The sequence below is a fragment of the Ranitomeya variabilis genome, chromosome 6, assembly GCF_051348905.1.
Source record: "Ranitomeya variabilis isolate aRanVar5 chromosome 6, aRanVar5.hap1, whole genome shotgun sequence".
Taxonomy (NCBI): Eukaryota; Metazoa; Chordata; class Amphibia; order Anura; family Dendrobatidae; genus Ranitomeya; species Ranitomeya variabilis.
Genome location: NC_135237.1, coordinates 94,345,058 through 94,370,118, shown reverse-complemented (window position 1 = coordinate 94,370,118; position 25,061 = coordinate 94,345,058). Strand labels below are relative to the sequence as shown.

The window sequence follows — 25,061 nt, the reverse complement described above, 5'->3', positions numbered from 1 at the left end:
TAACATTGAGGCGTGAAAATTAAAAAAAATATTTTTCCTACAGAAAAATTGCTTTAGCCTCAAATGTTTTATTTTCACAAGGGTAAGATGAGAAAATGTACCACAAAAGTTGTTGTGCGATTTTCTCCTGAGCAAGCCAATACCTCATACATTGTGTGCAGAATTATTAGGCAAGTTGTATTTTGATCACATGATACTTGTTATACATGTTGTCCTACTCCAAGCTGTTCAGGCTTGAGAGCCAACTACCAAATAAGTAAATCAGGTGATGTGCATCTCTGTAATGAGGAGGGGTGATGCCTAATGACATCAAAACCCTATATAAGGTGTGCATAATTATTAGGCAACTTCCTTTCCTTTGGCAAAATGGGTCAGAAGAGAGATTTGACGGGCTCTGAAAAGTCTAAAATTGTGAGATGTCTTGCAGAGGGATGCAGCAGTCTTGAAATTGCCAAATTTTTGAAGCGTGATCACCAAGCAATCAAGCGTTTCATGGCAAATAGCCAACAGGGTCGCAAGAAGCGTGTTGGGCAAAAAAGGCGCAAAATAACTGCCCATGAATTGAGGAAAGTCAAGCGTGAAGGTGCAAAGATGCCATTTGCCACCAGTTTTGCCATATTTCAGAGCTGCAACGTTACTGGAGTAACAAAAAGCACAAGGTGTGCGATACTCAGGGACATGGCCAAGGTAAGGAAGGCTTTAAAATGACCACCTTTGAACAAGAAACATAAGATAAAACGTCAAGACTGGGCCAAGAAATATCTTAAGACTGACTTTTCAAAAGTTTTATGGACTGATGAAATGAGAGTGACTCTTGATGGGCCAGATGGATGGGCCAGAGGCTGGATCAGTAAAGGGCAGAGAGCTCCACTCCGACTCAGACGCCAGCAAGGTGGAGGAGGGGTACTGGTATGGGCTGGTATCATCAAAGATTAACTTGTGGGACCTTTTCGGGTTGAGGATGGAGTGAAGCTCAACTCCCAGACCTACTGCTAGTTACTGGAAGACAACTTCAAGCAGTGGTACAGGAAGAAGTTGGTATCATTCAAGAAAAACATGATTTTCATGCAGGACAATGCTCCATCACATGCCTCCAACTACTCCACAGCGTGGCTGGCCAGTAAAGATCTCAAAGAAGAAAAAATAATGACATGGCCCCCTTGTTCACCTGATCTGAACCCCATAGAGAACCTGTGGTCCCTCATAAAATGTGAGATCTACAGGGAGGGAAAACAGTACACCTCTTGGAACGGTGTCTGGAAGGCTGTGGTGGCTACTGCACTCAATGTTGATTGTAAACAGATTAAGCAACTGACAGAATCTTTGGATGGAAGGCTGTTGAGTGTCATCATAAAGAAAGGCGGCTATATTGGTTACTAATTTTTTTGGGTTTTGTTTTTGCATGTCAGAAATGTTGATTTCTAAATTTTGTACAGTTATATTGGTTTACCTGGTGAAAATGTGAGATGGGAATATACTTGTTTTTTATTAAGTTGCCTAATAATTCTGCACAGTAATAGTTACCTGCACAAACAGATATCCTCCTAATATAGCCAAATCTTAAAAAAAACCACTCGAACTTCCAAAAATATTAAGTATTGATATTTATGAATCTTTTGCGTTGATTGAGAACATAGTTGGTGATCAATAATAAAAATAATCCTCTAAAATACAACTTGCCTAATAATTCTGCACACAGTGTATGTGGTAGAAAATTACGGTTTGAGCAATCAGCATGCCTCGAGAACGAAGGGATGCCTTTCCGGCTGGAATAGGTTGTGGACTCCATGTCACATTTGAAGAGCCCCTGACATGCCAAAACATCAGAAACCTCTACAAGTTATCCCATTTTAGAAACTCCACATCTTGAGGTATTCATCTAGGGGAGTAGTGAACATTTTTAACCCCCAGATGATTCACAGAATTGAATAATTTTGGGCTGAGTAAATACAAAAATTAACATTTTCCATTTCAGTGTTGCTTTGGCCCTAAGTTTGTAATTTTCAAAAGAGGTAATAGAAGAAAACGAATAGTACAATTTGTTAAGCAATTTCTATTGAGTACGCAAAGTTTGTAGGTGCCATCTCAAATTGGCAAAGCCTCTGAGGTGCCAGAACAGCAGAGCCCCCCATATGTGACCCCATTTTACAAACTAGACCTCTCAATTAATTAATCTAAGGTTGCATAAATCAAATTGACACTACAGGTGTGTCACAGCATTTTACACAATTGGGCAGGGAAGAAAAAATAGTTACATTTTTACCACAATAATTTGTTTTAGCCCCATATTTTACATGTTTACATGAGGTAATGGGTAAAAATGGCACCAAAATTTGTCACACAATTTGAGCTAAATGTGGCAATACTGTGGCTGTGCAGTACTGTTTAGCTACACGATGAGACTCGGGAGGGACAGAACACTATTTGACTCATGGAGAACAAATTTTCACAGAATAGTTTGTGGACTCCATATACAGAGCTCCCAAATGCTAGAAGAGCAGAATTACCCCCTCAAGTGACCCAATTTTGGAAATGTCACCCCTCTGGGAATTCATCTACAGGTATAGTAATGATTTTGATGGGTGTGCTCCATAAACAATCAGCAATGGATGTTGCTTATCTACTACTGTAGTACCCAATACATTGTGCCCAACTCGTGCTTCTGGAGACACGTACCTATAAATTAGGCGGGCTCTTATTGCTACAGAAATGCCAAACTTATGGACGCTAAATGTCATTTAGGTACACTGTGGGACTCAGAAGAGAGGGGACATTTGGTTTTGGGAGAGCGGGATTTGCTGGATTTAATTTTTTTTTTGCGAGGGGCCATATTTTTAACTTTCAGAGGATTCATAATTTTGTCAATCCTCTGATGGTTAAAAATGCTCACTTCTTCCCTAGATGAATTCCTCAAGATGTGTAGTTTCCAAAATGGGGTTCCTTATGGGGGTTTCTGCTTTTTTTGGCATGTTAGGGGCTCTTTAACTATGACATGGCTTCGGCAACCTAGTGTCCTTTAGTTCTGAGCCCTGCCTTGCGCCCCAACAGTAGTTTTCCACAAAATATAGGGAATCGTCGTAATCAGGAGAAATGGCACAACAAATTGTATGGTCCTTTTTCTGTTACCCTTGTTAAAATAAAAAAATTGTGGCTAAAGCAACACTTTTGTAGCAAAAATGTGATGCTTACAGCACATCTACATATTTAACTAGATGAATTCCTTCAGGAGTGTAGTTTCTAAAATAGGGTCACTTGGGAGGGGGATTTCAATGTTTAGGCACATCAGGGGCTTTAAAAACGTGACATGGTGTCTGCTATCTATTATAGCCAATTTTATGCTCCTAAAGTCAAGTGCTGCTCCTACACTTCCTAGCCCTGCTATGCACCCAAACAGTAGTTTTACACCACGTATGGGGTATCGACATGCTGAGGAGAAATTGCAAAACAAATTTTATGGTCCATTTTCTCCTTGTAAAAATTAAAAACTTGGGGATAAAGTATCATTTAAAAAAAAAAAAATTTTTTTCATTTCATATTCCTTTAACCCTTTTTGACATCTGACGTACTATCCTGTCGAGGTGGTATGGGCCCGCATGACCACCGACGGGATAGTACGTCATCATCGATCAGCCGCGCTCACGGGGGAGCGTGGCCGATCGGGGCCAGGTGTCAGCTGACTATTGCAGCTGATATCCGGCACTATGTGCCAGGAGCGGTCACGGACCGCTCCTGGCACATTAACCCCGGCACACTGCGATCAAAGATGATCGCAGCGTTCCAGCAGCACAGTGAAGCATCGCGCAGGGAGTGGGCTCCCTGCATGCTTCCCTGAGACCCTCGGAGCAAAGCGATGAGATCCCGTTGCTCCGAGGGTCTCCTACCTCCTCCTCCCTGCAGGCACAGATCCAAAATGGCCACGGGGCCTTCTGGGTCCTGCAGGGAGGTGGCTTCCAAGCGCCTGCTCAAAGCAGGCGCCTGGAAGCCTCCCTGCTGTGCCCGTGTGATCGCTGATCTGACACAGTGCACAGCAAAGTGTCAGATCCGTGATCTGACCCTATATAGTCATGTCCCCTCCGGGACAAAGTAAAAAAAAAAATTTTTACATGTGTAAAAAAAATAAATAATAATAATTCCTAAATAAAGAAAAAAAAATAATTGTTCCAATAAATACATTTTTTATCTAAATAAAAAAAAAACAATAAAAGTACACATATTTAGTATCGCCGCGTCCGTAACGACCCGAGCTATAAAACTGTCCCTCTAGTTAACCCCTTCAGTGAACACCGTAAAAAAAAAAAAAAAAGAGGCAAAAAACGACGCTTTATTATCATACCGCCAAACAAAAAGTAGAATAACACGCGATCAAAAAGGCGGATATAAATAACCATGGTACCATGACAAAACGTCATCATGTCCTGCAAAAAACGAGCTGCCATACAGTATCATCAACAAAGAAAAAAGTTATAGTCCTCAGAATAAAGCGATGCAAAAAAATTATTTTTTATATAAAATAGTTTTTATCGTATAAAAGCGGCAAGCCAAAAAAAAAATGATATAAATGAGGTATCGCTGTAATCGTACTGACCAGAAGAATAAAACTGCTTTATCAATTTTACCAAACGTGGAACGGTATAAGCGCCCCCCCAAAAGAAATTCATGAATAGCTGTTTTTTGTTCATTCTACCTCACAAAAATCGGAATAAAAAGCGATCAAAACATGTCATGTGCCTGAAAATGGTACCAGTAAATACATCAACTCGTCCGGAAAAAAACAAGACATCACATGAGTCTGTGGACCAAAATATGGAAAAATTATAGCTCTCAAAATGTGGAGACGCAAAAACTATTTTTTTGCAAAAAAAGTGTCTTTTAGTGTGTGACGGCTGCCAATCATAAAAATCCACCAAAAAAAGCTATAAAAGTAAATCAAACCCCCTTTCATCACCACCTTAGCTAGGGAAAAATAATAATATTTTAAAAAATGTATTTATTTCCATTTTCCCATAAGGGTTAGGGTTAGGGTTAGGGTTGGGGCTAAAGTTAGGGTTGGGGCTAAAGTTAGGGTTAGAGTTGGGACTAAAGTTAGGGTTATGGTTGCGGCTAAAGTTAAGGTTAGAGTTGGGGCTAAAGTTAGGGTTTGGATTACATTGACGGTTGGAATTAGGGTTGGGATTAGGGTTATGGGTGTGGTTAGGGTTATGGTTGGGATTAGGGTTAGGGGTGTGTTTGGGTTAGGGTTTCAGTTAGAATTGGGGGGTTTCCACTGTTTAGGCACATCAGGGGCTCTCCAAACGCAACATGGCGTCCGATCTCAATTCCAGCCAATTCTGCATTGAAAAAGTAAAACAGTGCTCCTTCCCTTCCGAGCTCTCCCGTGTGCCCAAACAGGAGTTTACCCCAACGTACTCAGGACAAATTGGACAACAACTTTTGGGGTCCAATTTCTCCTGTTAACCTTGGGAAAATACAAAATTGGGGCTAAAAAATAATTTTTGTGAAAAAAAATAATTTTTATTTTCACGGCTCTGTGTTATAAACTGTAGTGAAACAGTTGGGGGTTTAAAGTTCTCACAACACATCTAGATAAGTTCCTTGGGGGGTCTAGTTTCCAATATGGGGTGACTTGTGGGGGGTTTCTACTGTTTAGGTACATCAGGGTCTCTGCAAATGAACGTGACGCCTGCAGATCAATCCATCTAAGTCTGCATTCCAAACGGCGCGCCTTCCCTCTTCCATGCACCCAAACAGTGATTTACCCCCACATATGGGGTATCAGCATACTCAGGAAAAATTGCACAACAAATTTTGGGGTCCAGTTTCTTCTGTTACCCTTGTGAAAATAAAAAATTGGGGGCGAAAAGATCATTTTTGTGAAAAAATATGATTTTTTATTTTTACGGCTCTACATTATAAACTTCTGTGAAGCACTTGGTGGGTCAAAGTGCTCACCACACATCTAGATAAGTTTCTTAGGTGGTCTGCTTTCCAAAATGGAGCCACTTGTGGGGGGTTTCAATGTTTAGGCACATCAGGGGCTCTCCAAACGCGAGATGGCGTCCCATCTCAATTCCAGTCAATTTTGCATTGAAAAGTCAAATGGCGCTCCTTCCCTTTCGAGCTCTGCCATGTGCCCAAACAGTGGTTTACCCTCACATATAGGGTATCAGCGTACTCAGGACAAACTGGACAACAACTTTTGGGGTACAATTTCTCCTTTTACCCTTGCTAAAATGAAACAAATTGGAGCTGAATTACATTTTTTGTGAAAAAAAGTTAAATGTTCATTTTTTTTTATAAACATTCCAAAAATTCCTGTGTAATACCTGAAGGGTTAATAAACTTCTTGAATGTGGTTTTGAGCACCTTGTGGGGTGCAGTTTTTAGAATGGTGTCACGTTTGGGTACTTTCTATCCTATAGACCCCTCAAAGTGACTTCAAATGTGATGTGGTCCCTAAAAAAGTGGTGTTGTAAAACTGAGAAATTGCTGGTCAGTTTTTAACCCTTATAACTCCCTAACAAAAAAAAATTTTGGTTCCAAAATTGTGATGATGTAAAGTAGACTTGTGGGAAATGTTACTTATTAAGTATTTTGTGTGACATGTCTCTGTGATTTAAGGGCATAAAAATTCAAAGTTGGAAAATTGCAAAATTTTCAAAATTTTTGCCAAATTTCTGTTTATTTCACAAGTAAATGCAGGTAATATCAGAGAAATTTTACCACTATCATGAAGTACAATATGTCTCGAGAAAACAATTTCAGAATCATCAAGATCCGTTGAAGCGTTCCAGAGTTATAACCTCATAAAGGGACAGTGGTCAGAATTGTAAAAATTGTCCCGGTCATTAACGTGCAAACCACCCTTGGGGGTAAAGGGGTTAATTCCTGTGAAGTACCTGTGAAGGGATTAATAAACTTCTTGAATGTGGTTTTGAGCACTTTGTATGGTGTGGTTTTTAAAATGGTGTTGCTTTTAGGTATTTTTTGTCACATAGTCACTTCAAATGTGATGTGGCCCCTAAAAATATTGATTTTCTGAATTTTGTTGGAAAAATGAGAAATTGCTGATACACTTTTAAGAGTTCTGGCTCCTACAGACCAGTTAGACGCTCCTAATCAACTTGTTACCTGCATTAAAGACAGCTGTATTACATAGTCACCTTTATAAAACACTTCTGTCCACAGACTCAATTAATCAGTCAGACTCTAACCTCTACAACATGGGCAAGGCCAAAGAGCTTTATAAGCATGTCAGGGACAAGATCATAGACCTGCACAAAGCTGGAATGGGCTACAAAACCGTAAGACTCTGGATGAAAAAGAGACAACTGTTGGTGCAATAGTAAGAAAATGGAAAAAATACAAAATGACTGTCAATTGACATCGATCTGGGGCACCATGCAAAATCTCACCTCGTGGGGTATCCTGGATTATGAGGAAGGTGAGAGATCAGCTTAAAACTACACTGAGGGAACTTGTTAATGATCTCAAGGCAGCTGGGACCACAGTCACCAAGAAAACCATTTGTAACACATTACGCCGTCAAGGTTTGCAGTGCCCGCAAGGTCCCCCTGAATCATCCAGGTGTTCTGTAGTTTGCCAATGAACACCTGGATGATTCTGTGAATGATTGGGAGAAGGTGCTGTGGTCAGATGAGGCAAAAATTGAGCTCTTTGGCATTATTTCAACTCACTGTTTGGAAGAAGAGAAATGCTGCATAGGACCCAAAGAATACCATCCCCACTGTCAAGCATGGAGGTGGAAACATTATGTTTTAAGGGTGTTTCTCTGCTAAGGGCACAGGACTACTTCACCGCATCAATTGGAGAATGGATGGAGCCATGTACCATAAAATCCTGAGTGACAACCTCCTTCACTCCGCCAGGACATTAAAATGGGTCGCGGCTGGGACTTCCAGCAAGACAATGACCCAAAACATACAGCCAAGGCAACAAAGAAGTGGCTGAAAGAGAAGCACATTAAGATCATGGAGTGGCCTAGCCAGTCTCCAGACCTTAATCCCATAGAAAACTTATGGAGGGAGTTGAAGCTCCGAGTTGCCAAACGACAGCCACAAAATCTTAATGATTTAGAGATGATCTGCAAAGAGGAGTGGACCTAAAGTTCTCCTGACATGTGTGCAAACCTCATCATCAACCACAGAAAATGTCTGACTGCTGTGCTTGCCAACAAGGGTTTTGCCACCAAGTATTAAGTCTTATTTGCCAGAGGAATCAAATACTTCTTTCTCACTGCAAAATGCAAATAAATGTATATAATTTATACAATGTGATTTTCTGGATTTTATTTTTGATATTTTATCTCTCAATGTTAATATTAACATACCCTTAAAATTATAGACTGTTCATGTTTTTGTCAGTGTGTAAGGAACCCAGGGCGGTAGTTTTGGCAACGAGCTGTAGTGTTCCCACACCCTGGCACCTCACAAATAAAACATAATGTGCCTTTTGTGGTGTGTGCAATGTGCGCAGCAGAACCCTCACATTAGTTGTCGGAGTCCCCTTGTCTTCTGTCACTCCGGCCTCGGTTCCACGGGCCTGACAATCAACTCCTGATTCAATATTCTTTCTTAACAGTTCATCTTTACTTAATAACAAGGTTCACATAGCAGAAGTGGCACAGTGCATACATAGGGACATTCCTGAGGCCTTCCCCTACCTTCCCGGCAACCTCTGTTCTTCCTAGCAATCCCTGCCTCACTTCTGGCAATCTCTGCCCCGTCCTTCACTTCACCATGCCCAGGGCATGGCTGCCCGGGCTCTGCTGTCTAACCAGGAAGTCCCTTCGCTATATCCCACTGTCCTGCACTACACTCATCTGTGACTCCTCCCAGCCTGTAACACCCCTATTGCTTACTATGCTATCCTACACTCTCACTCCCTAATCTGGTACACAACACATATCCAGTACATATTCTGTATAATACAGCAAGATTACATAAATACATTAACAGTCACAAACATTATGAAACCGCACACAATTAATATGAACACTGTTCAAAGAGGGGGGTCATGTGACGGCCTCTGTCACCTCCTTACAAGTAGGCAAACTTACAAAATCAGCAAGGGATCAAATAATTCTTTCCTTCACTGTACATTTTATATTTATTCTGCACATTAAAAGTGTGCAGAAAAAAACAAACACAATGCCGTGTGCCTTTGATTCCTTCACCAAATTTAAAGTTAAATGCTCGGTTAGAAGTTCCCCAATAAGATTCTATTGCCAGATATAACTGATTGGAAATGAAGTTATGGCATGTAGTTCATGCTCAGGTTATTCTGCCCTAAACTGAAAACTTTTAATTGTATATTATTATAGCCCCAGAAAGAGTGTACAATTGGTTTTACAAAAATCTAAGGTAAATGGCAAATAAATATTTTCTGGAGCAGATGTTTGAGATTCCTCATAACTCGACATACAGTAATCTTTGTATGGGGCTGGTTATGATCTGATATTATAGAAAACAGCTGTATGATTAGGAAACCAGCTCCAAGATTATGTCCTGCACTTCATTCATTGTGAGGACAGCATGCTGGCAACCATAGCCCACCTGCTCTGGAAATTGCTTTATATATGTAAGAATGGTCTACGTGCTGTTCACGGTATAATATATATTAATTCTGACATGGAAATTACATTGCAAAACCACTTTTAATTTTCTAGGAAATGTGTATCCACCAGTTGCTGCTCAGGATCTTCATGTTACAAAAGGAGGGTATCTTGAGAAGCGAAGGAAAGGTATGTCGTATTGCTGTGTTAAAATATCAAAGCCAGATGTGCTTATTTTATGCAATAACCAAGATAGTTTAGAGGGGTTGTGCAAGATTAGAAAAATATGGCAGCTCTAGAAACCACTCTACACCTGACCACTTGTATTTAATGTTGAAGATTAGCTTTATGGAAGTGAATTCCATTACCAATGCCTCACCCAATTTGTGGATAGGTGTGGCACTGTTTTTAGGAAGAAATCAGCCATGTTTTCTAATCCTGTACAAGCTCTTTAATAAAATAGCATTCATGATCTTCAGAAAAAGAGCAGTCAAGTCCTTTGGACTCTATAGAGAGATTATATGAGGACGTCTACTGTCAGTGCAGAGCATGCAGTAATATGTAGTGGACCACCACTGAATGACAGCCAACAAAGAAGTATACAGCAGTACTGTGTAGAGTTAGATACATATGGATCAAGGTGACCCAACTTGTAGTACACCAAACGCTCCACCTTCCCAACCTAAACTGTAAAAGAAGGTAGACTTACTGAAAATTCTGAACATATGTTCTTTATTCACCCATGGATGTGTTTGGAGATTGTTGGCTAAATATTTATTGAGTCAAATGTTTTGTCTATGGGTGGAGGAAGAACATTCATAATTTTAGAAACTTCTATTACTTTTTTTTCACAGATCTGAGCCACATAAGATTATCCAGAACATTTAGATAAGTCCTTCCTTACCTTTGATCTTAATGAGGACCTGTCTCTTGATTTTTTAATTTAAAATGATTACCTTCTCCAATCGGTGCTGCCTTACTAATTCTGGAACCAGAGGCGTAGCTAGGGTTTTGGTCCAGGGGGGGCGAAGATTCTGAGTGGGCCCCTAACCAGGTAACCTTGATTACAACTCGGTGACGTGCGCTAATACTGGAGGAGAACCTCAGCAGATAACTGCGCTGTTACTGAAAATAATCTCTATATAAAGACCAATATGGCTATTACTGCCATATGGTCAGTGGTAGACACCAGCCCTACAGAACATATAAGAGATCACAGCACAGTTACAGATAATGACTTACCACTGACGTCCTTTCTGATGGAATCATTCATTTTTCCCGTCATTTCCATCTGGCCCAGACCGACATGACAACTTCTTCCAGCCAGGACTCGTCTGCAGAGATTACAACAACGACACATTTCACTTCTCATATTCCAGCCCCATCACCATCTATTCCCAACCTGCACAAACTCCTCATCCTGCTGATACCCCAATACTAAGCCGCTGCTGCCGTATGTGTCCCTATTACTGCACCTGATACCCCAATACTGAGCCGCTGCTGCTGTATGTGTCCCTATTACTGCACCTGATACCCCAATACTGAGCCGCTGCTGCCGTATATGTCCCTATTACTGCACCTGATACCCCAATACTGAGCCGCTGCTGCCGTATGTGTCCCTATTACTACATCTGATACCCAAATACTGAGCCACTGCTGCCATATGTGTCCCTATTACTACATCTGATACCCAAATACTGAGCCACTGCTGCCGTATGTGTCCCTATTACTACATCTGATACCCCAATACTGAGCCACTGCTGCCATATGTGACCCTATTACTGCACCTGATACCCCAATACTGAGCCGCTGCTGCCGTATGTGTCCCTATTACTACATCTGATACCCAAATACTGAGCCACTGCTGCCGTATGTGTCCCTATTACTACATCTGATACCCCAATACTGAGCCACTGCTGCCGTATGTGTCCCTATTACTACATCTGATACTCCAATACTGAGCCGCTGCTGCCGTATGTGTCCCTATTACTGCACCTGATACCCCAATACTGAGCCGCTGCTGCCGTATGTGTCCCTATTACTGCACCTGATACCCCAATACTGAGCCGCTGCTGCCGTATATGTCCCTATTACTGCACCTGATACCCCAATACTGAGCCGCTGCTGCCGTATGTGTCCCTATTACTTCCCCTGATACCCCAATACTGAGCCGCTGCTGCCGTATGTGTCCCTATTACTGCCCCTGATACCCCAATACTGAGCCGCTGCTGCTGTATGTGTCCCTATTGCTGCCCCTGATACCCCAACACTGAGCCACTGCTGCCATATGTGACCCTATTACTGCATCTGATACCCCAATACTGAGCCGCTGCTGCCATATGTGACCCTATTACTGCATCTGATACCCCAATACTGAGCCGCTGCTGCCGTATGTGTCCCTATTACTGCCCCTGATACCCCAATACTGAGCCGCTGCTGCCATATGTGTCCCTATTACTGCCCCTGATGCCCCAATGCTGAGCCACTGCTGCCGTATGTGTCCCTATTACTGCCCCTGATACCCCAATACTGAGCCACTGCTGCCGTATGTGTCTCTATTGCTGCCCCTGATACCCCAATACTGAGCCGCTGCTGCCGTATGTGTCCCTATTACTGCCCCTGATGCCCCAATGCTGAGCCACTGCTGCCGTATGTGTCCCTATTACTGCCCCTGATACCCCAATACTGAGCCACTGCTGCCGTATGTGTCTCTATTGCTGCCCCTGATACCCCAATACTGAGCCACTGCTGCCATATGTGACCCTAATACTGCACCTGATACCCCAATACTGAGCCACTGCTGCCATATGTGACCCTATTACTGCACCTGATACCCCAATACTGAGCCTCTGCTGCTGTATGTGTCCCTATTACTACATCTGATACCCAAATACTGAGCCACTGCTGCCGTATGTGTCCCTATTACTACATCTGATACCCCAATACTGAGCCGCTGCTGCCGTATGTGTCCCTATTACTACATCTGATACCCAAATACTGAGCCACTGCTGCCGTATGTGTCGCTATTACTATATCTGATACTCCAATACTGAGCCGCTGCTGCCGTATGTGTCCCTATTACTACATCTGATACCCAAATACTGAGCCGCTGCTGCCGTATGTGTCCCTATTACTACATCTGATACTCCAATACTGAGCCGCTGCTGCCGTATGTGTCCCCATTACTGCTCGTGATACCCCAATACTGAGCCTCTGCCGTATGTGACCCTATTACTGCACCTGCTGTGTGGTTCTCTGTGCCCTCTAAATTCTCATGCAACTCTCTACAATATAGTAATGCCAGGTGCAAGTGCCTTAGAAAACAGTGCCCATATTTTGCCCCTAGAAAGTAATAATGCCATGTGTGCCCCTTTGATAGCCTCAGTAACCTGAGTTCTCCTATAACAATAAGTGCCCACTTTACATTTAATAAAGTCCCGAGTCTCCCCCCTGTACAGCTCCCCTTTACACAGCATGATGCTCTCTTATACACAGTATAATGCACCCACACAGTATACTGACTCCTTAGTAGCCCCCAAACTGTTTGATGGCTCCAACAATGTATAATGACCCCCACACTGTAATCTCCATACTGTATGATGGCCCCCTAGATAGCCTCCATATACAGTAACATAATGCACCAAATAGTCCACAATATAGTATAATGCACTCCCCACAGGCAGACTCTATAGCATACGGCAGCCCCCATAGGCAAACACTGTAATAAGGCAGCACGCCCATATAGGCAGACCCTATAATAAGGCAGTACCCCCATAGGCAGACTCTGTAGTATAAGGCAGCATCCCCATAGGCAGACCCTGTAATAAGGCAGCAGACCCTGTAATAAGGCAGACCCCATAGTCAGACCCTGTAATGAGGCAGCCCCCCTATAGTCAGACCCTGTAATGAGGCAGCCCCCATAGTCAGACCCTGTAATAAGGCAGCCCCATAGTCAGACCCTGTAATAAGGCAGGACCCCTATAGGCAGACCTTGTAATAAGGCAGCACCCCTATAGTCAGATCCTGTAACAAGGCAGCACCCCTATAGGCAGACCCTGTAATGAGGCAGCACCCCTATAGTCAGACCCTGTAATAAGGCAGCACCCCCATAGTCAGACCCTGTAATAAGGCAGCCCCCATAGTCAGACCCTGTAATGAGGCAGAACCCCCATAGTCAGACCCTGTAATGAGGCAGCACCCTTATAGTCAGACCCTGTAATAAGGCAGCACCCCTATAGGCAGACCCTGTGATAAGGCAGCACCTCCATAGGCAGACCCTGTAATAAGGCAGCCCCCATAGTCAGACCCTGTAATGAGGTGAAACCCCCATAGTCAGACCCTGTAATGAGGCAGCACCCCTATAGGCAGACCCTGTGATAAGGCAGCACCTCCATAGGCAGACCATGTAATAAGGCAGCACCCCTATAGGCAGACCCTGTAATAAGGCAGCACCCCCATAGTCAGACCCTGTAATGAGGCAGCACCCCCACAGTCAGACCCTGTAATAAGGCAGCACCCCATAAGCAGACCCTGTAATAAGGCAGCAACACCCATTAAAACATATAACAGCTGACCTTCCGATGATCGTGGGGGGCCCACTGCTGGCACCGAGCCCCCCCGCCTGCTCAGGGGCCCCATAGCGGCCGGGCGGCAGAGCAGGGAGATCGATTCTCCCTGCTCTGCCACAGATACGCGCCGATACAGTTACAGTGGCGTAGCTCCGGGTGGGCCCCCTCAGAGCACTGGGCCCGGGGCGCCCGCACCCTCTGCCCCCCCGGTAGCTACGCTACTGTCTGGAACAGTTTTTGTTTTTTTTTTCTGTACCCTTCCATTCCAATGTTATGCCACCTGGTTAAAAAAGGTGCAAATTTTCCTTTCAACCAAATGGAAGTTTACCACAGACCTTCTTTAGCACACACCTAGTTGGTTGAAAGAAAAATTTCCACCTTTATTACTGGGGAAATAACTTTAGAGTGGAAGGTTACAGGAGAGAAAGAAAAACTGTTCCATAATCAGTTTAAATTATTACATTCATTGAAATGTCTTCTTTAACCCATCATATCTTGAGATTTGGGGTTATGAAATGACAAGATTTTGAAAAAACAAATTGATTTTGATGTGATACTTTGTCATATTATGTCACTACTACTCAGTGGCAACACAGTGGTTGTGACATAAGTTTTTGTTTCATGTTGAGATATTCTTGCATTATCATTGTTTCGCATGAAATTGGGGTTTTTAACTAAATTTGGGCAAAGATAAGGGTAGACTCATCAAGACCTTCGATGTAGGCGCCAAATTCAATGTGAACAAGAGTCTGACAACCTGTTTTAACACTGAATTGTTTTTCTCCATGCCAGATCACAGCTTTTTTGCATCAGAATGGCAAAAGCGCTGGTGTGCACGGAGTAACAACATCTTCTACTACTATGGGAGTGATAAAGGTATGTAGTTTAATATTACTTTTTTATTCATATAAAAAACTATATTAAAAACCTAAAATTCCTAAAATTTCTGTAAGTCCTGAATGAACCTTTTCATTTTCGTATTAAGATTAAATGTAGCAATTTATTTTAAAAAGTTGCAGATTTGTTGTTCAAATAAATGGTGTGATAGGACGTTTCACACATTTTTTTTACTTGATTGAAAACATAGCATAATCAAGAGAATTCATCAGTAGTATTACAAGATGGATGAGTTTGTGATTATCAGATTAGTGGAATGATGTGGAATCATATGTTTGGTGCCATGCGACCCACTGCGAGTTCACCGCAGTTCAAATTCAGTGCAGTGAAATTCTCCCTTTGATGTGAGATTAACTTGCCTCTGCACCGTGAGATTTTTCTCACGGTGCAGAGGTCACCGGAGTTCTTTTGCCAGCTGGGAACGTAGCTACAGTGACCGCCGGTAACCTCGATGACATCACCGCTAGTCACTGATGCTGTGCTCCCAGCAGCTTATTCACCAATGGTTATCAGCCTGGACTGTCACATCTTGGCACCGTCCAAGTTGAAAACTATTTATCCCCCAGACATTACAGAAAAGGAGGGCTTCGGTGGAATAGGCATTAGGTGAGTAAACTGTACTTGTTATTTTTAAATAAAAATGGAAAACTATGTTTTGTTTTATTTCAAATAAAATAGTTTATTCTGGCTGTGTCTTAATTTACAATATAACTATAGGATTAGTAATGGACGGGTGTCTTATAGTCACCTCTCCATTACTAATCCATGGGCTTGATGTCACCTGACAGTACAAAGGTGACATCAACCCCATAAATATGAACCCCACTTGCCACCGCTACAGGGCAAGTGAGGAGACCTGGGCAAAGTGCCAGAATTGGCTCATCTAATAGATGTGCCTTTTCTGGGTGGCTTTGGGCTGCTCTTTTTAGGCTGGGTGGCAATATCCATGGCCTCTTATTAGCCTGAGAATACCAGCCCCCAGCTGTGAGCTTTAGCAAGGCTGGTTGCCAAAAATGGGTGGGACCCCACGCAGCTTTTATAAATGTATTAAATAATTTAAAAATACAGCATGGGGACCCCTCTATTCTTGATAACCAGCCTTGCTGAAGCTGACAGCTGAGGGTTGCAGCCACCAGCCTTAAGTTTTACCCGACTGGTTATTAAAAATATAGGGAAACCCACACTGTTTTTTTTTTAATTATTTAATTACACTGCAGGAGCTGGCTGGTAAATACTTCCATCAGCCATGCCTGCTCTTACTGTTAATAGCGGCAGGTGTCGGCTGATGGGAGCAGTAGTCACATTAGCTTACACCAATGACCGGAAGTAAATTTTATACCTCGAATCACAGCTGCGGACTCACACTGTCATTTGACAGTGTGGAAACCGTGGCTGTGTAACCTCTGCACTGTGAGCAAAATGTCTTACGGTGCAGAGGTGAGTTCACCACAGTTCACCTGGAGAATTTCACTGCAATGAATTGGAACTGCGGTCAACTTGTCTCTGCACCGTGAGACTCCGTGAATGATGGATAGGTCAAAATTCAGGGGAACCCATACTGTTTTAAAAAAATATATTTATTTACAGCAGAGGAGTCAGCTGATGAATACTCTCATCAACCTCTGCTGCTCTCCTTGTTATTAGTGTCAGCTGATGTGAGCAGTAGTCCTATCATCTGACACCAGTGACCGAAAGGTAAATTTTATCCCTTCAAATAGAGCGGCGTGCGGCCCGAGATCCCGCGGGTGCACGCAGGTGCAGTAAACAAGACATCAAGTGATGTCAGTTGTCGGGCAGCGTGAACTGCGCATTCCCAAGGCAGAATATGACTGCGCAGGCATCTGGACAACTGAATAACGCCGAGGAGGCCGCGCCCTTCTCGCAGAGTGACGGCTGGGTTGTGTCTGGATGAGGGGGGAAAGACCTGCCTCCCTGGCGATTTCACAGGTATGAGGGACCAAATTCAAAAGCGATTATTTCTGCAGTGCAACGAACAATAACTAAAAGAGCCACCTTGTCAGAATGCAGCATTAATGCTGCACAAGATGGCTCTTTTAGCTACAAACGCCTGGGGGAGTGACAGGTTCCCTTTAAGCAGACAATTTGTCCTGAACCTAATTGACTTTCCAATAGCCCACTAAATACCCCTCATAGGAAACGTATCTGCTCACAAACTTATTTCTATATTTTCACTCATTTTATTGCATGGGTCACTAAGCACTATAATTTCACATAGCCCTAATCTTCATATTAGTATTGCACTTGTTCCCCGACAAACCATCACAAGGCCTTAGTGACTTCTTATAGCAAAAAATATCTCACTCTATTACACCTTAAAATACTGATAGTTTACACTGTGTTCCAAATTATTAATCACAAAGAGTTTAGTAGGAGTGATAAGGTTAGAATGTTTTTGTTTGTCATTTAAACTCATTGATGGTGATGTGTGTCAGGGCTCTTTATATCACTGAAAGCAATTGCAGATACCTGTGCACATTAGTTTGGCAGGTGTGTCCAAATAAAGGCAAGACTACTTAAGACGGCTGTTCCACATTATTAAGCAGCCTACATTTTTTGCCAAAATGGGAAAGAAAAAGGATGTGTTGGCTGCTGAGAAGCAACAAATTGTGGAGTATTTAGGTCAAGGCATGACTACAATCAACATTGCCAAGACACTTCATCGTGGTCATCGCACAAGAAGTATGTAGCTGATTCCCAGCACACACGTGTGCGTGCTGATAAGGAAAAATTGAGGACTCTTTCCAACAGGCAATTGCGTAAGGTTAAAAGAGCAGCTGCAAAAATGCCTTGTCATAGCAGCAGACAAGTTTTTGAAGCTCCTGGTGCCTCCAACGTCCCCAGAACAACAAGATGCAGGGTCCTTCAGAGGTTTGCAGCTGTGCGTAAGCCATCCTGTTGACCACCTCTATCCACTGCACACAAGCAGAAATGGCTCCAGTGGGCCAAACGATACATGAAGACTGACTTCCAAACTGTTTTGTTCACCGATGAGTGCCGTGCAACGCTCGATGGTCCAGATGGATGGAGTGGAGGATGGATGGTTGATGGACACCCCATGAAAACACGGCTAAGGCACCAACAAGGAGGAGGTGGAGTAATGTTTTGGGCTGGAATCATGTGGAGAGAGATTGTCGGCCCCTTTATGATCCCTGAAGGTGTAAAGATGAACTCCATAATCTATGTGGAGTTTCTAAAACAACACTTCCTGCCATGGTTCAAGAGGAAGAACCGTGCTTTCTGCAGCAAGATCATTTTCATGCATGATAATGCACCGTCTCATGCTGCAAAAAACACATCTGCATCTCTGGCTGCTATGGGCATAAAAGAGGACAAACTTATGGTGTGGCCACCATCTTCCCCTGACCTCAACCCCATTGAGAACCTCTGGAGCATCATCAAAAGGAGTGTCTATGATGGCGGGAGGCAGTTCACATCTAAGCAACAGCTCTTGGAGGGTATTCTGTCCACATGCAAAACAATTGAAGCAGAAACCATCCAAAAACTGGCAAATTCAATGGACGAGAGAGTTCAGAAGCTTCTTTCGAACAAGGGGTCCTATGTGCAAATGTAACATCACCTAGAATAAAGTTTTCACTTGAAAACTGGTTGATTTCATTTTGTAATAAGCTGATAATGCTTATAACTTCACAATTGACCATTTTTTTGTTCAAAATTAAAAAAAAGGTTGAAAACTCTGCTGTGCATAATAATTTGGAACATACATTTTGAGTGTTTATTTTTTTTAAAAAAGATACTGTTTTCATAGGCAGTTTGTTCCAAAACATTGCAATTATACTAGAATAGTAGATCACTGGAAAATAGCAATGACTGCAATTCAGATAGGTAACTTAGAAAAAATATGAGGAAATATTATTTGCATAATAATTTGGAACACAGTGTAGACGCACTGTCCTCTTGGGTTACATACATATATTCCGCTAGATGTGCAATCCCGCCCCATCTACCTAACCTAGCTATGATTGCTAACATCTATAAGATGACTGTTCGGTATACATACATTTCCTTATACAGGATACTACATGTGCGTTCTGTCCAAAAGCTGTATAGGTAATGGCGCTGACAACACGTCGGACATTTAAAGATGTAGTCACTCCCCATCAGTGATGTCACACCCAAACATGGACGCGATAAGTTCCGCCTGCACCAATCACATCACACAGTCCACACCTCTGTGACGTCACGGAGGATTCGGTCGCAACTCCTAATGAAATCAGTAATCTTACGGTAGGCGTGCACCATGCAGTTTCTACACAGACGTACATCACTCAATAGAAGAGCAGCATCAATGTAAATCCATCGAGCAAATCGATAATTTAAAGTGTCAGCTGTCAAAGAGCCAGAGCGGTGCAAAAATAGAACATTGCAAGTGATAGGCACAATGGTCCATCGCTTATAATGTCCAGAATAAAATAAGACAGAGATCAGGGAGGATTCAGCCACATCACCCAATGAGACCAATGATCTCATGGTAAGTATACACCATGCAATTTCTGAACATGAGAACATACTCACCATGAGATCATTGGTTTCACCCTACTCTGTAGGTATAAAAGCAAAAAAAATTCTTGTGCTACCCGTGTTTTTCTGGTGGGTTGCAATGTGGGGGCCATCAGTACATTAGATATACAGTGGGTGAAGTAAGTACTGAACATGTCACCGATTTTATTTTCTAAGGCTGGAATCACAGTAGCGTATGGCATCCGATGCAAGAGCATCAGATGTGATATGCTAATGACCCTCGGCTCCAGCTCTGCTGCTGTTAGCGGGAGCCAAGTGTCAGTGCTCTGTGCTCCGATCCTCTCGCATGAGAGACTCTCAGCACAGGTGCGGTGGAGATGGACAAAGTAATTTCTCCATCTACTCCATTGCCTGTATTGGACTGCACTCAGGTGACATCCAAGTGCAGTCTGATGTTTCACACGCACCCGTAGACTTGTATGGTGTATGGGAGCCAAGTCTCACTGCCAATTGCAGCGTACTGCGACTGTTCTCATGTCAAGTCAGCATGAGAAAATAATCGCTGAGCTGCTTTTTTCCTTTGTATAACATTGGGCCAAGTGCTATCTGATAACACATAGGATAGAACTCGGCCATGTTATATGCTAGTGTGACCCCGGCCTAAAGGTGCTATTGACATTAAGTTCTCACCAGATGTCAGTAACAACCCTTCCAATTCACATAGGCAAAGAAATCAACCCATAGATGTACATAAATTAAGTTATATGTAATAATGAGAAATGACACAGGGAAAAGTATTAAACACACTTACTGAAATTTATTTAATACTTCGTACAAAAGCTTTTGTTGGTGATGACAGCTTCATGATGCCTCCTGTTTGGAGAACCTAGTCGCATTCATTGCTCAGGTGAGATTTTCTAAATTTTCTATTGGATTCAGGTCCGATGATTGTCTGGGACTTTCAAGCAGCTTTATTTTCCTTCTCTGAAACAAATTGAGAGTTTCCTTGGCTGTGCGTTTGGGATCATTGTCATAGGGAAATTTCCACCTTTGTTTCATCTTCATCATCCTGGTAGATGACAGCAGATTTTTATAAAGTATGTCTAGGTACATTTGTCCATTTATCATTTGCCACTGTTCTCCCCTCCAAAATTCACAATTGTTATGGTGTTTTGGGGGCGATATGTAGTGCTTTTTGGCCTCCAAACATGTTGTGTATTATACCATCCAAAGAGTTCAGTTTTGGTCTTATCTGACCAGACTGTATTCTCCCAGTATTTTACAGGCTTGTCTAAATGTTGTTGAGTAAACTTTAAATGCACTTGAACATGCTTTTTGTTTAGCAATGGAGTCTTACTGGCTATGGAGGTTGAGTGCATTACAGGTGGTCCTTGGCTTTTGGACAATTCTTTTGATAATTCTTTTCACTCCTCAGTCATGACCAGTTTATGGTGAAATGATGTTCTTTCCACTTATGGATTATGGCCCCAACAGTGCTCACTGGAACCTTCAGTAGTTTAGAAATTTGTCTGTAACCAATGCTATCAGCATGTTTTGCAACAATAAGGTTGCAAAGGTCTTGAGACAGCACACTAGTTTTACTCATCCTGAGATGTATCTTGTGTGGCACCTTGGTAATGAGACATCTTTTTATAGGCCATCACTTGAACCAGCTGATATTATTTTTCACTCAGTGACAGGATTGCTTTCTAATTACTGATAGATTTTAGCAGGTGTCATGACTTTCCGTGGCTTTTTGCACCTTTTTCTTCATGTGTTTTTCCCTGTGTCATATCTAATTATTACACATAACCTAATTTATTGATATTTATGGTTTTATTTATTTGCCTGTGTGGATTGGATGTGTTGTTATCGACATCTTCCAGTAGCATCTTTTCATGCCAATAGCATCTTTAGAAATGTATGTACTTAGAAAATTGGTGACATGTTTAACACATATTTCACCTGCTGTATATCAATGTGTTATATTAAAGGATTATTTATTTGACTCCACTGGATGGTGCAAATGATTGGCCACGGTTGTCTCTTATAATTAAATAAATATTATTTAATTTAGTTTTTTTCTTTGTATCATTGTACACAGATTATTTTTCGAAAATGTGCCTGATAAAGAAATATGACAAGATGCTTATTATTATAGGATAAGTACATACCACCAGCTGGAGTACTCTTGTCTAGTCAAGACTTTCATGAGTCCCTGGTATAAACCTTCCATATTGCTACATCTAGTTTGCTTTATGTAATTCTGCAGAGATTTTCTAAAAGCTCCATTGTTTCCATGGCCAGCCAAATTTAACTACTGGTTGCTACTTTTCTCTATCTCTGACAGACAAACAGCAGAAAGGTGAATTTTCTTTAGAAGGGTACAGCGCCAGGATGAATGATACTCTACGCAAGGATGGAAAGAAAGATTGCTGTTTTGAAATCTACGCTCCTGATAAACGCATCTATCAGGTTGGACTCTTTATGCCTCTGTATAAATTAAATTGATAAAACCGTAGCATTGGCAGTCTGGGAGAAAGAGGAACATTTGGGTTGTAACAGCTCACTAACCGGCAGACACATCTGTACAGCGCACTGATGCATAGGGGAATGTATTAAGAAAAAAACAAAATTCCGATAAAGTTCATGTGCCCGAAATTAATATGCAACATTGCTTCATACATATCAAGTGTATCTGTTTTTTCTTCTTTGTTTTACCAATGATTATTTTTACTACATATTCAGTGATCTGGTAAAGAAAAGATGAATTCCCCAGAAGATAAATGCAGATTTATCAATGCAAACACCATGAATGCTAAATCGCAACATGACCACCAGGGGTATGAGAGGGAATCAAACCAAACATGAACGTCAGTGGCGCACTTCAGAGATGTATCATTTCTCCATCAATACAGAATGTAGCTCTAATACACTTTAAATATCCAAAATTGCATTTGAAAATCGTTTAATTAACTTGTCAGGTAATGTGTTGGAATCTGACAGCAACATTTTTAAGGAAACTATACCCAGCAGTCTAAAGATATTCACGGGTGTCTTCTAATTGTCAAGGGCAAATTTCGTTCATCAGTTTTGGCTTTGACATTGATGAAGAGAAGCAGTTTTTTTCTGCACAGCTGCCAGCTGCTGATCAGAGTTTCAAATCCATCATCCTCTGCTCCAATTACGTAAATTTGTCAAAATTAACTGTACATTATAAGAAGCATCCTTGCAAGAAAAGTATCAGTAGACACGCAAAGAATTGCTAATGTCTCCGTAAAGAAATGACATGATTGTTCGTTTTTGCAGCCAGCAAATCATTAGTGTCTGTTCCTTTTACGATTTTTTTCAGTTTGCTGCTTCAACCCCCAAGGAGGCAGAGGAGTGGATAAATGCAATTCAACAAGGTAAATGCCAAAAATACTAATGTCACATGTCTTATAAAGTATGTATAATTATTATAATAGCTTAATCTGGGTGGAGTTTGTATGTTCTCCCCGTGTTTGTGTGAGTTTCCTTCGGATTCTCAGGTTTCCTTCTACACTCCATAGACATACTCATAGGGAATCTAGATTTTGAGCCCCAATGGGAACAGTGCCAATAGTGTGGAATTAATGGCGCTATATAAGTGAGTAAAATAAATAAATTATACTGTGAAAATTATTCATCTCGAATTTCCCAAGATTAAAGGGGTTGTCCCCTACTTTTAAAACACCTTTTAAAATTCACCCGGACCTCATGTAAAATAAAAACACCATATACTCACTTCCCTTCCAGACCAGCACCACTCCAGTGATGTTGGGGCAGTGTCAGCATACACATAATATTATGTCAAGTGGACGCCGCAGCCTACCAGGTGGCCACTGATGGGCTGCAGCGCTCACCCTTTATTCATATGGCATTTTTCAGTTCATGCAAATTGTGAGCATTGTAGCCCGTCTGGTGTCATTGATATGCTGCAGATTGATGGTGCTGTATGAGAGAGGGTTACATACAAAATACAGATATAAGCTAAAAATGACAGACTGGTACAGAAAGGGAGAGGGCCCTGCCTTTGTGGGCTTACAGTGAACGGGACAATGGGGAAGTAGACAGGAGGTTACAGGGTTGCAGAGCTCTAGTGGTTGTGAGGTGGCAGCTGGGTCATTGCAGAATGTAGGCTTTCTTGAAGAGATGGGCTTTCAAATTCCTTCTAAAGATTCCAAATGTGAATTCCAGAGGGGGGTGCCCGGGAGAAGTATTGGAGGCAATTGGGTGAGGAACATAACAGTGTGGAGGAGAGAAGGAGGTCTTGGAAGGACCAAAAGGTATGTAGGGGTAGACATCAGTAGATTAGTTTGGAGATTAACCCCTTTTCTCACCACAGAATTTGTGCAAGACTGAAGTATTAGTGTAATTCAGAAAATGCTGCAGGCTATCACACCGAGGGCAAATATATATTTTGCTTTATCCCTTTCAGCTCCATAACATATACATGTCATGGAGTGGGTGCTGTGCCCGCTCCTCACAGGTGCGCACTGTGTTACACAGCCGGCACCTGCCTCTAGCAGCAGCGATCAGAGCTAGATCCAGTCGCTGCTGATTTACTAATTTAATGATGCTATCAGTCTCTTACCCCAATATTTAATCTATAAAAATATAACATTATTAAAGCTAAAAGCTGGAAAAAAATAAAATTGCCAGAACATCTTTTCCAAAGATGCAATATAAACGTGATCAAAATCACTATTACAAAATGATAACAATAAATACTCCAGCTAAGTAAGCAAAAAAATAAGTCTTCATGCAGCTCATTTGATAGAAAAATAAAAAGCTAAAGATCTCGTAAAACCGTCAGAACTTTTCAAGCCACTAAGCTAATTAAAAGAAAGATATAAGCTTGGCATCACTGCGATCATAACAGCCTGAGAAATCCAATTGCTTTTCTTGGTCAAAGGAGACAGAAGAGGTGTTAGGACTAAGCCCTAACACTCACATGAGGATGAACAAACCAGGGAAGATGTTCAACGTGCACACCACAGGTTCCTGTACAGACTAGGCAAATCCCTATCTTGACCCTGATCTATTCCTACCTTACCACAGACTTTTGCACCCCAAAATTACACAGAGGCACCCTCACTCAATGTCTGCTGACCCTAAGTGTCCTTAACTGCACCCTCAACTATATAAAGCAAATATGACAAGGACACATGTTAACAATTATTCACTACACATTAACCCATTCCATGTGTCCACCAGATTACCAGACCTATCATCAGATATCATACAAGACCAAACCAAAAAAAGATGATAGAAGGTCAAATTTCATCAAAAAGTACATATACATTTTATTAATAAACAATGAATCAAATACTAAAAATGAATAACACCAAATTAGGGAAGAAGGTGAAATAGAACGACATATTCACATAGCGTAATACATAGAAAGCGACACCATCGTCTGGACCAACAGCTTACCTAGGTGAAATAACCATAGGGAAATCCTATTAATACACCGCTACCAGCCACAATGCCTAACGCATAGC

The 25,061-nt window shown here is 41.9% G+C and overlaps 1 protein-coding gene across 1 annotated transcript in view; it reads left to right on the top strand.

The window, feature by feature from the left end:
* Positions 1 to 25,061, top strand: part of SKAP2 (src kinase associated phosphoprotein 2) — a 339,596-nt gene that overhangs the window by 194,835 nt on the left and 119,700 nt on the right. Inside the window, exons 5-8 of the mRNA XM_077268802.1 lie at positions 9,686 to 9,760; positions 14,932 to 15,015; positions 21,887 to 22,011; positions 22,889 to 22,943. Coding sequence (XP_077124917.1) covers positions 9,686 to 9,760; positions 14,932 to 15,015; positions 21,887 to 22,011; positions 22,889 to 22,943 — 339 coding nt within the window. The remainder of the gene's footprint in view (positions 1 to 9,685; positions 9,761 to 14,931; positions 15,016 to 21,886; positions 22,012 to 22,888; positions 22,944 to 25,061) is intronic.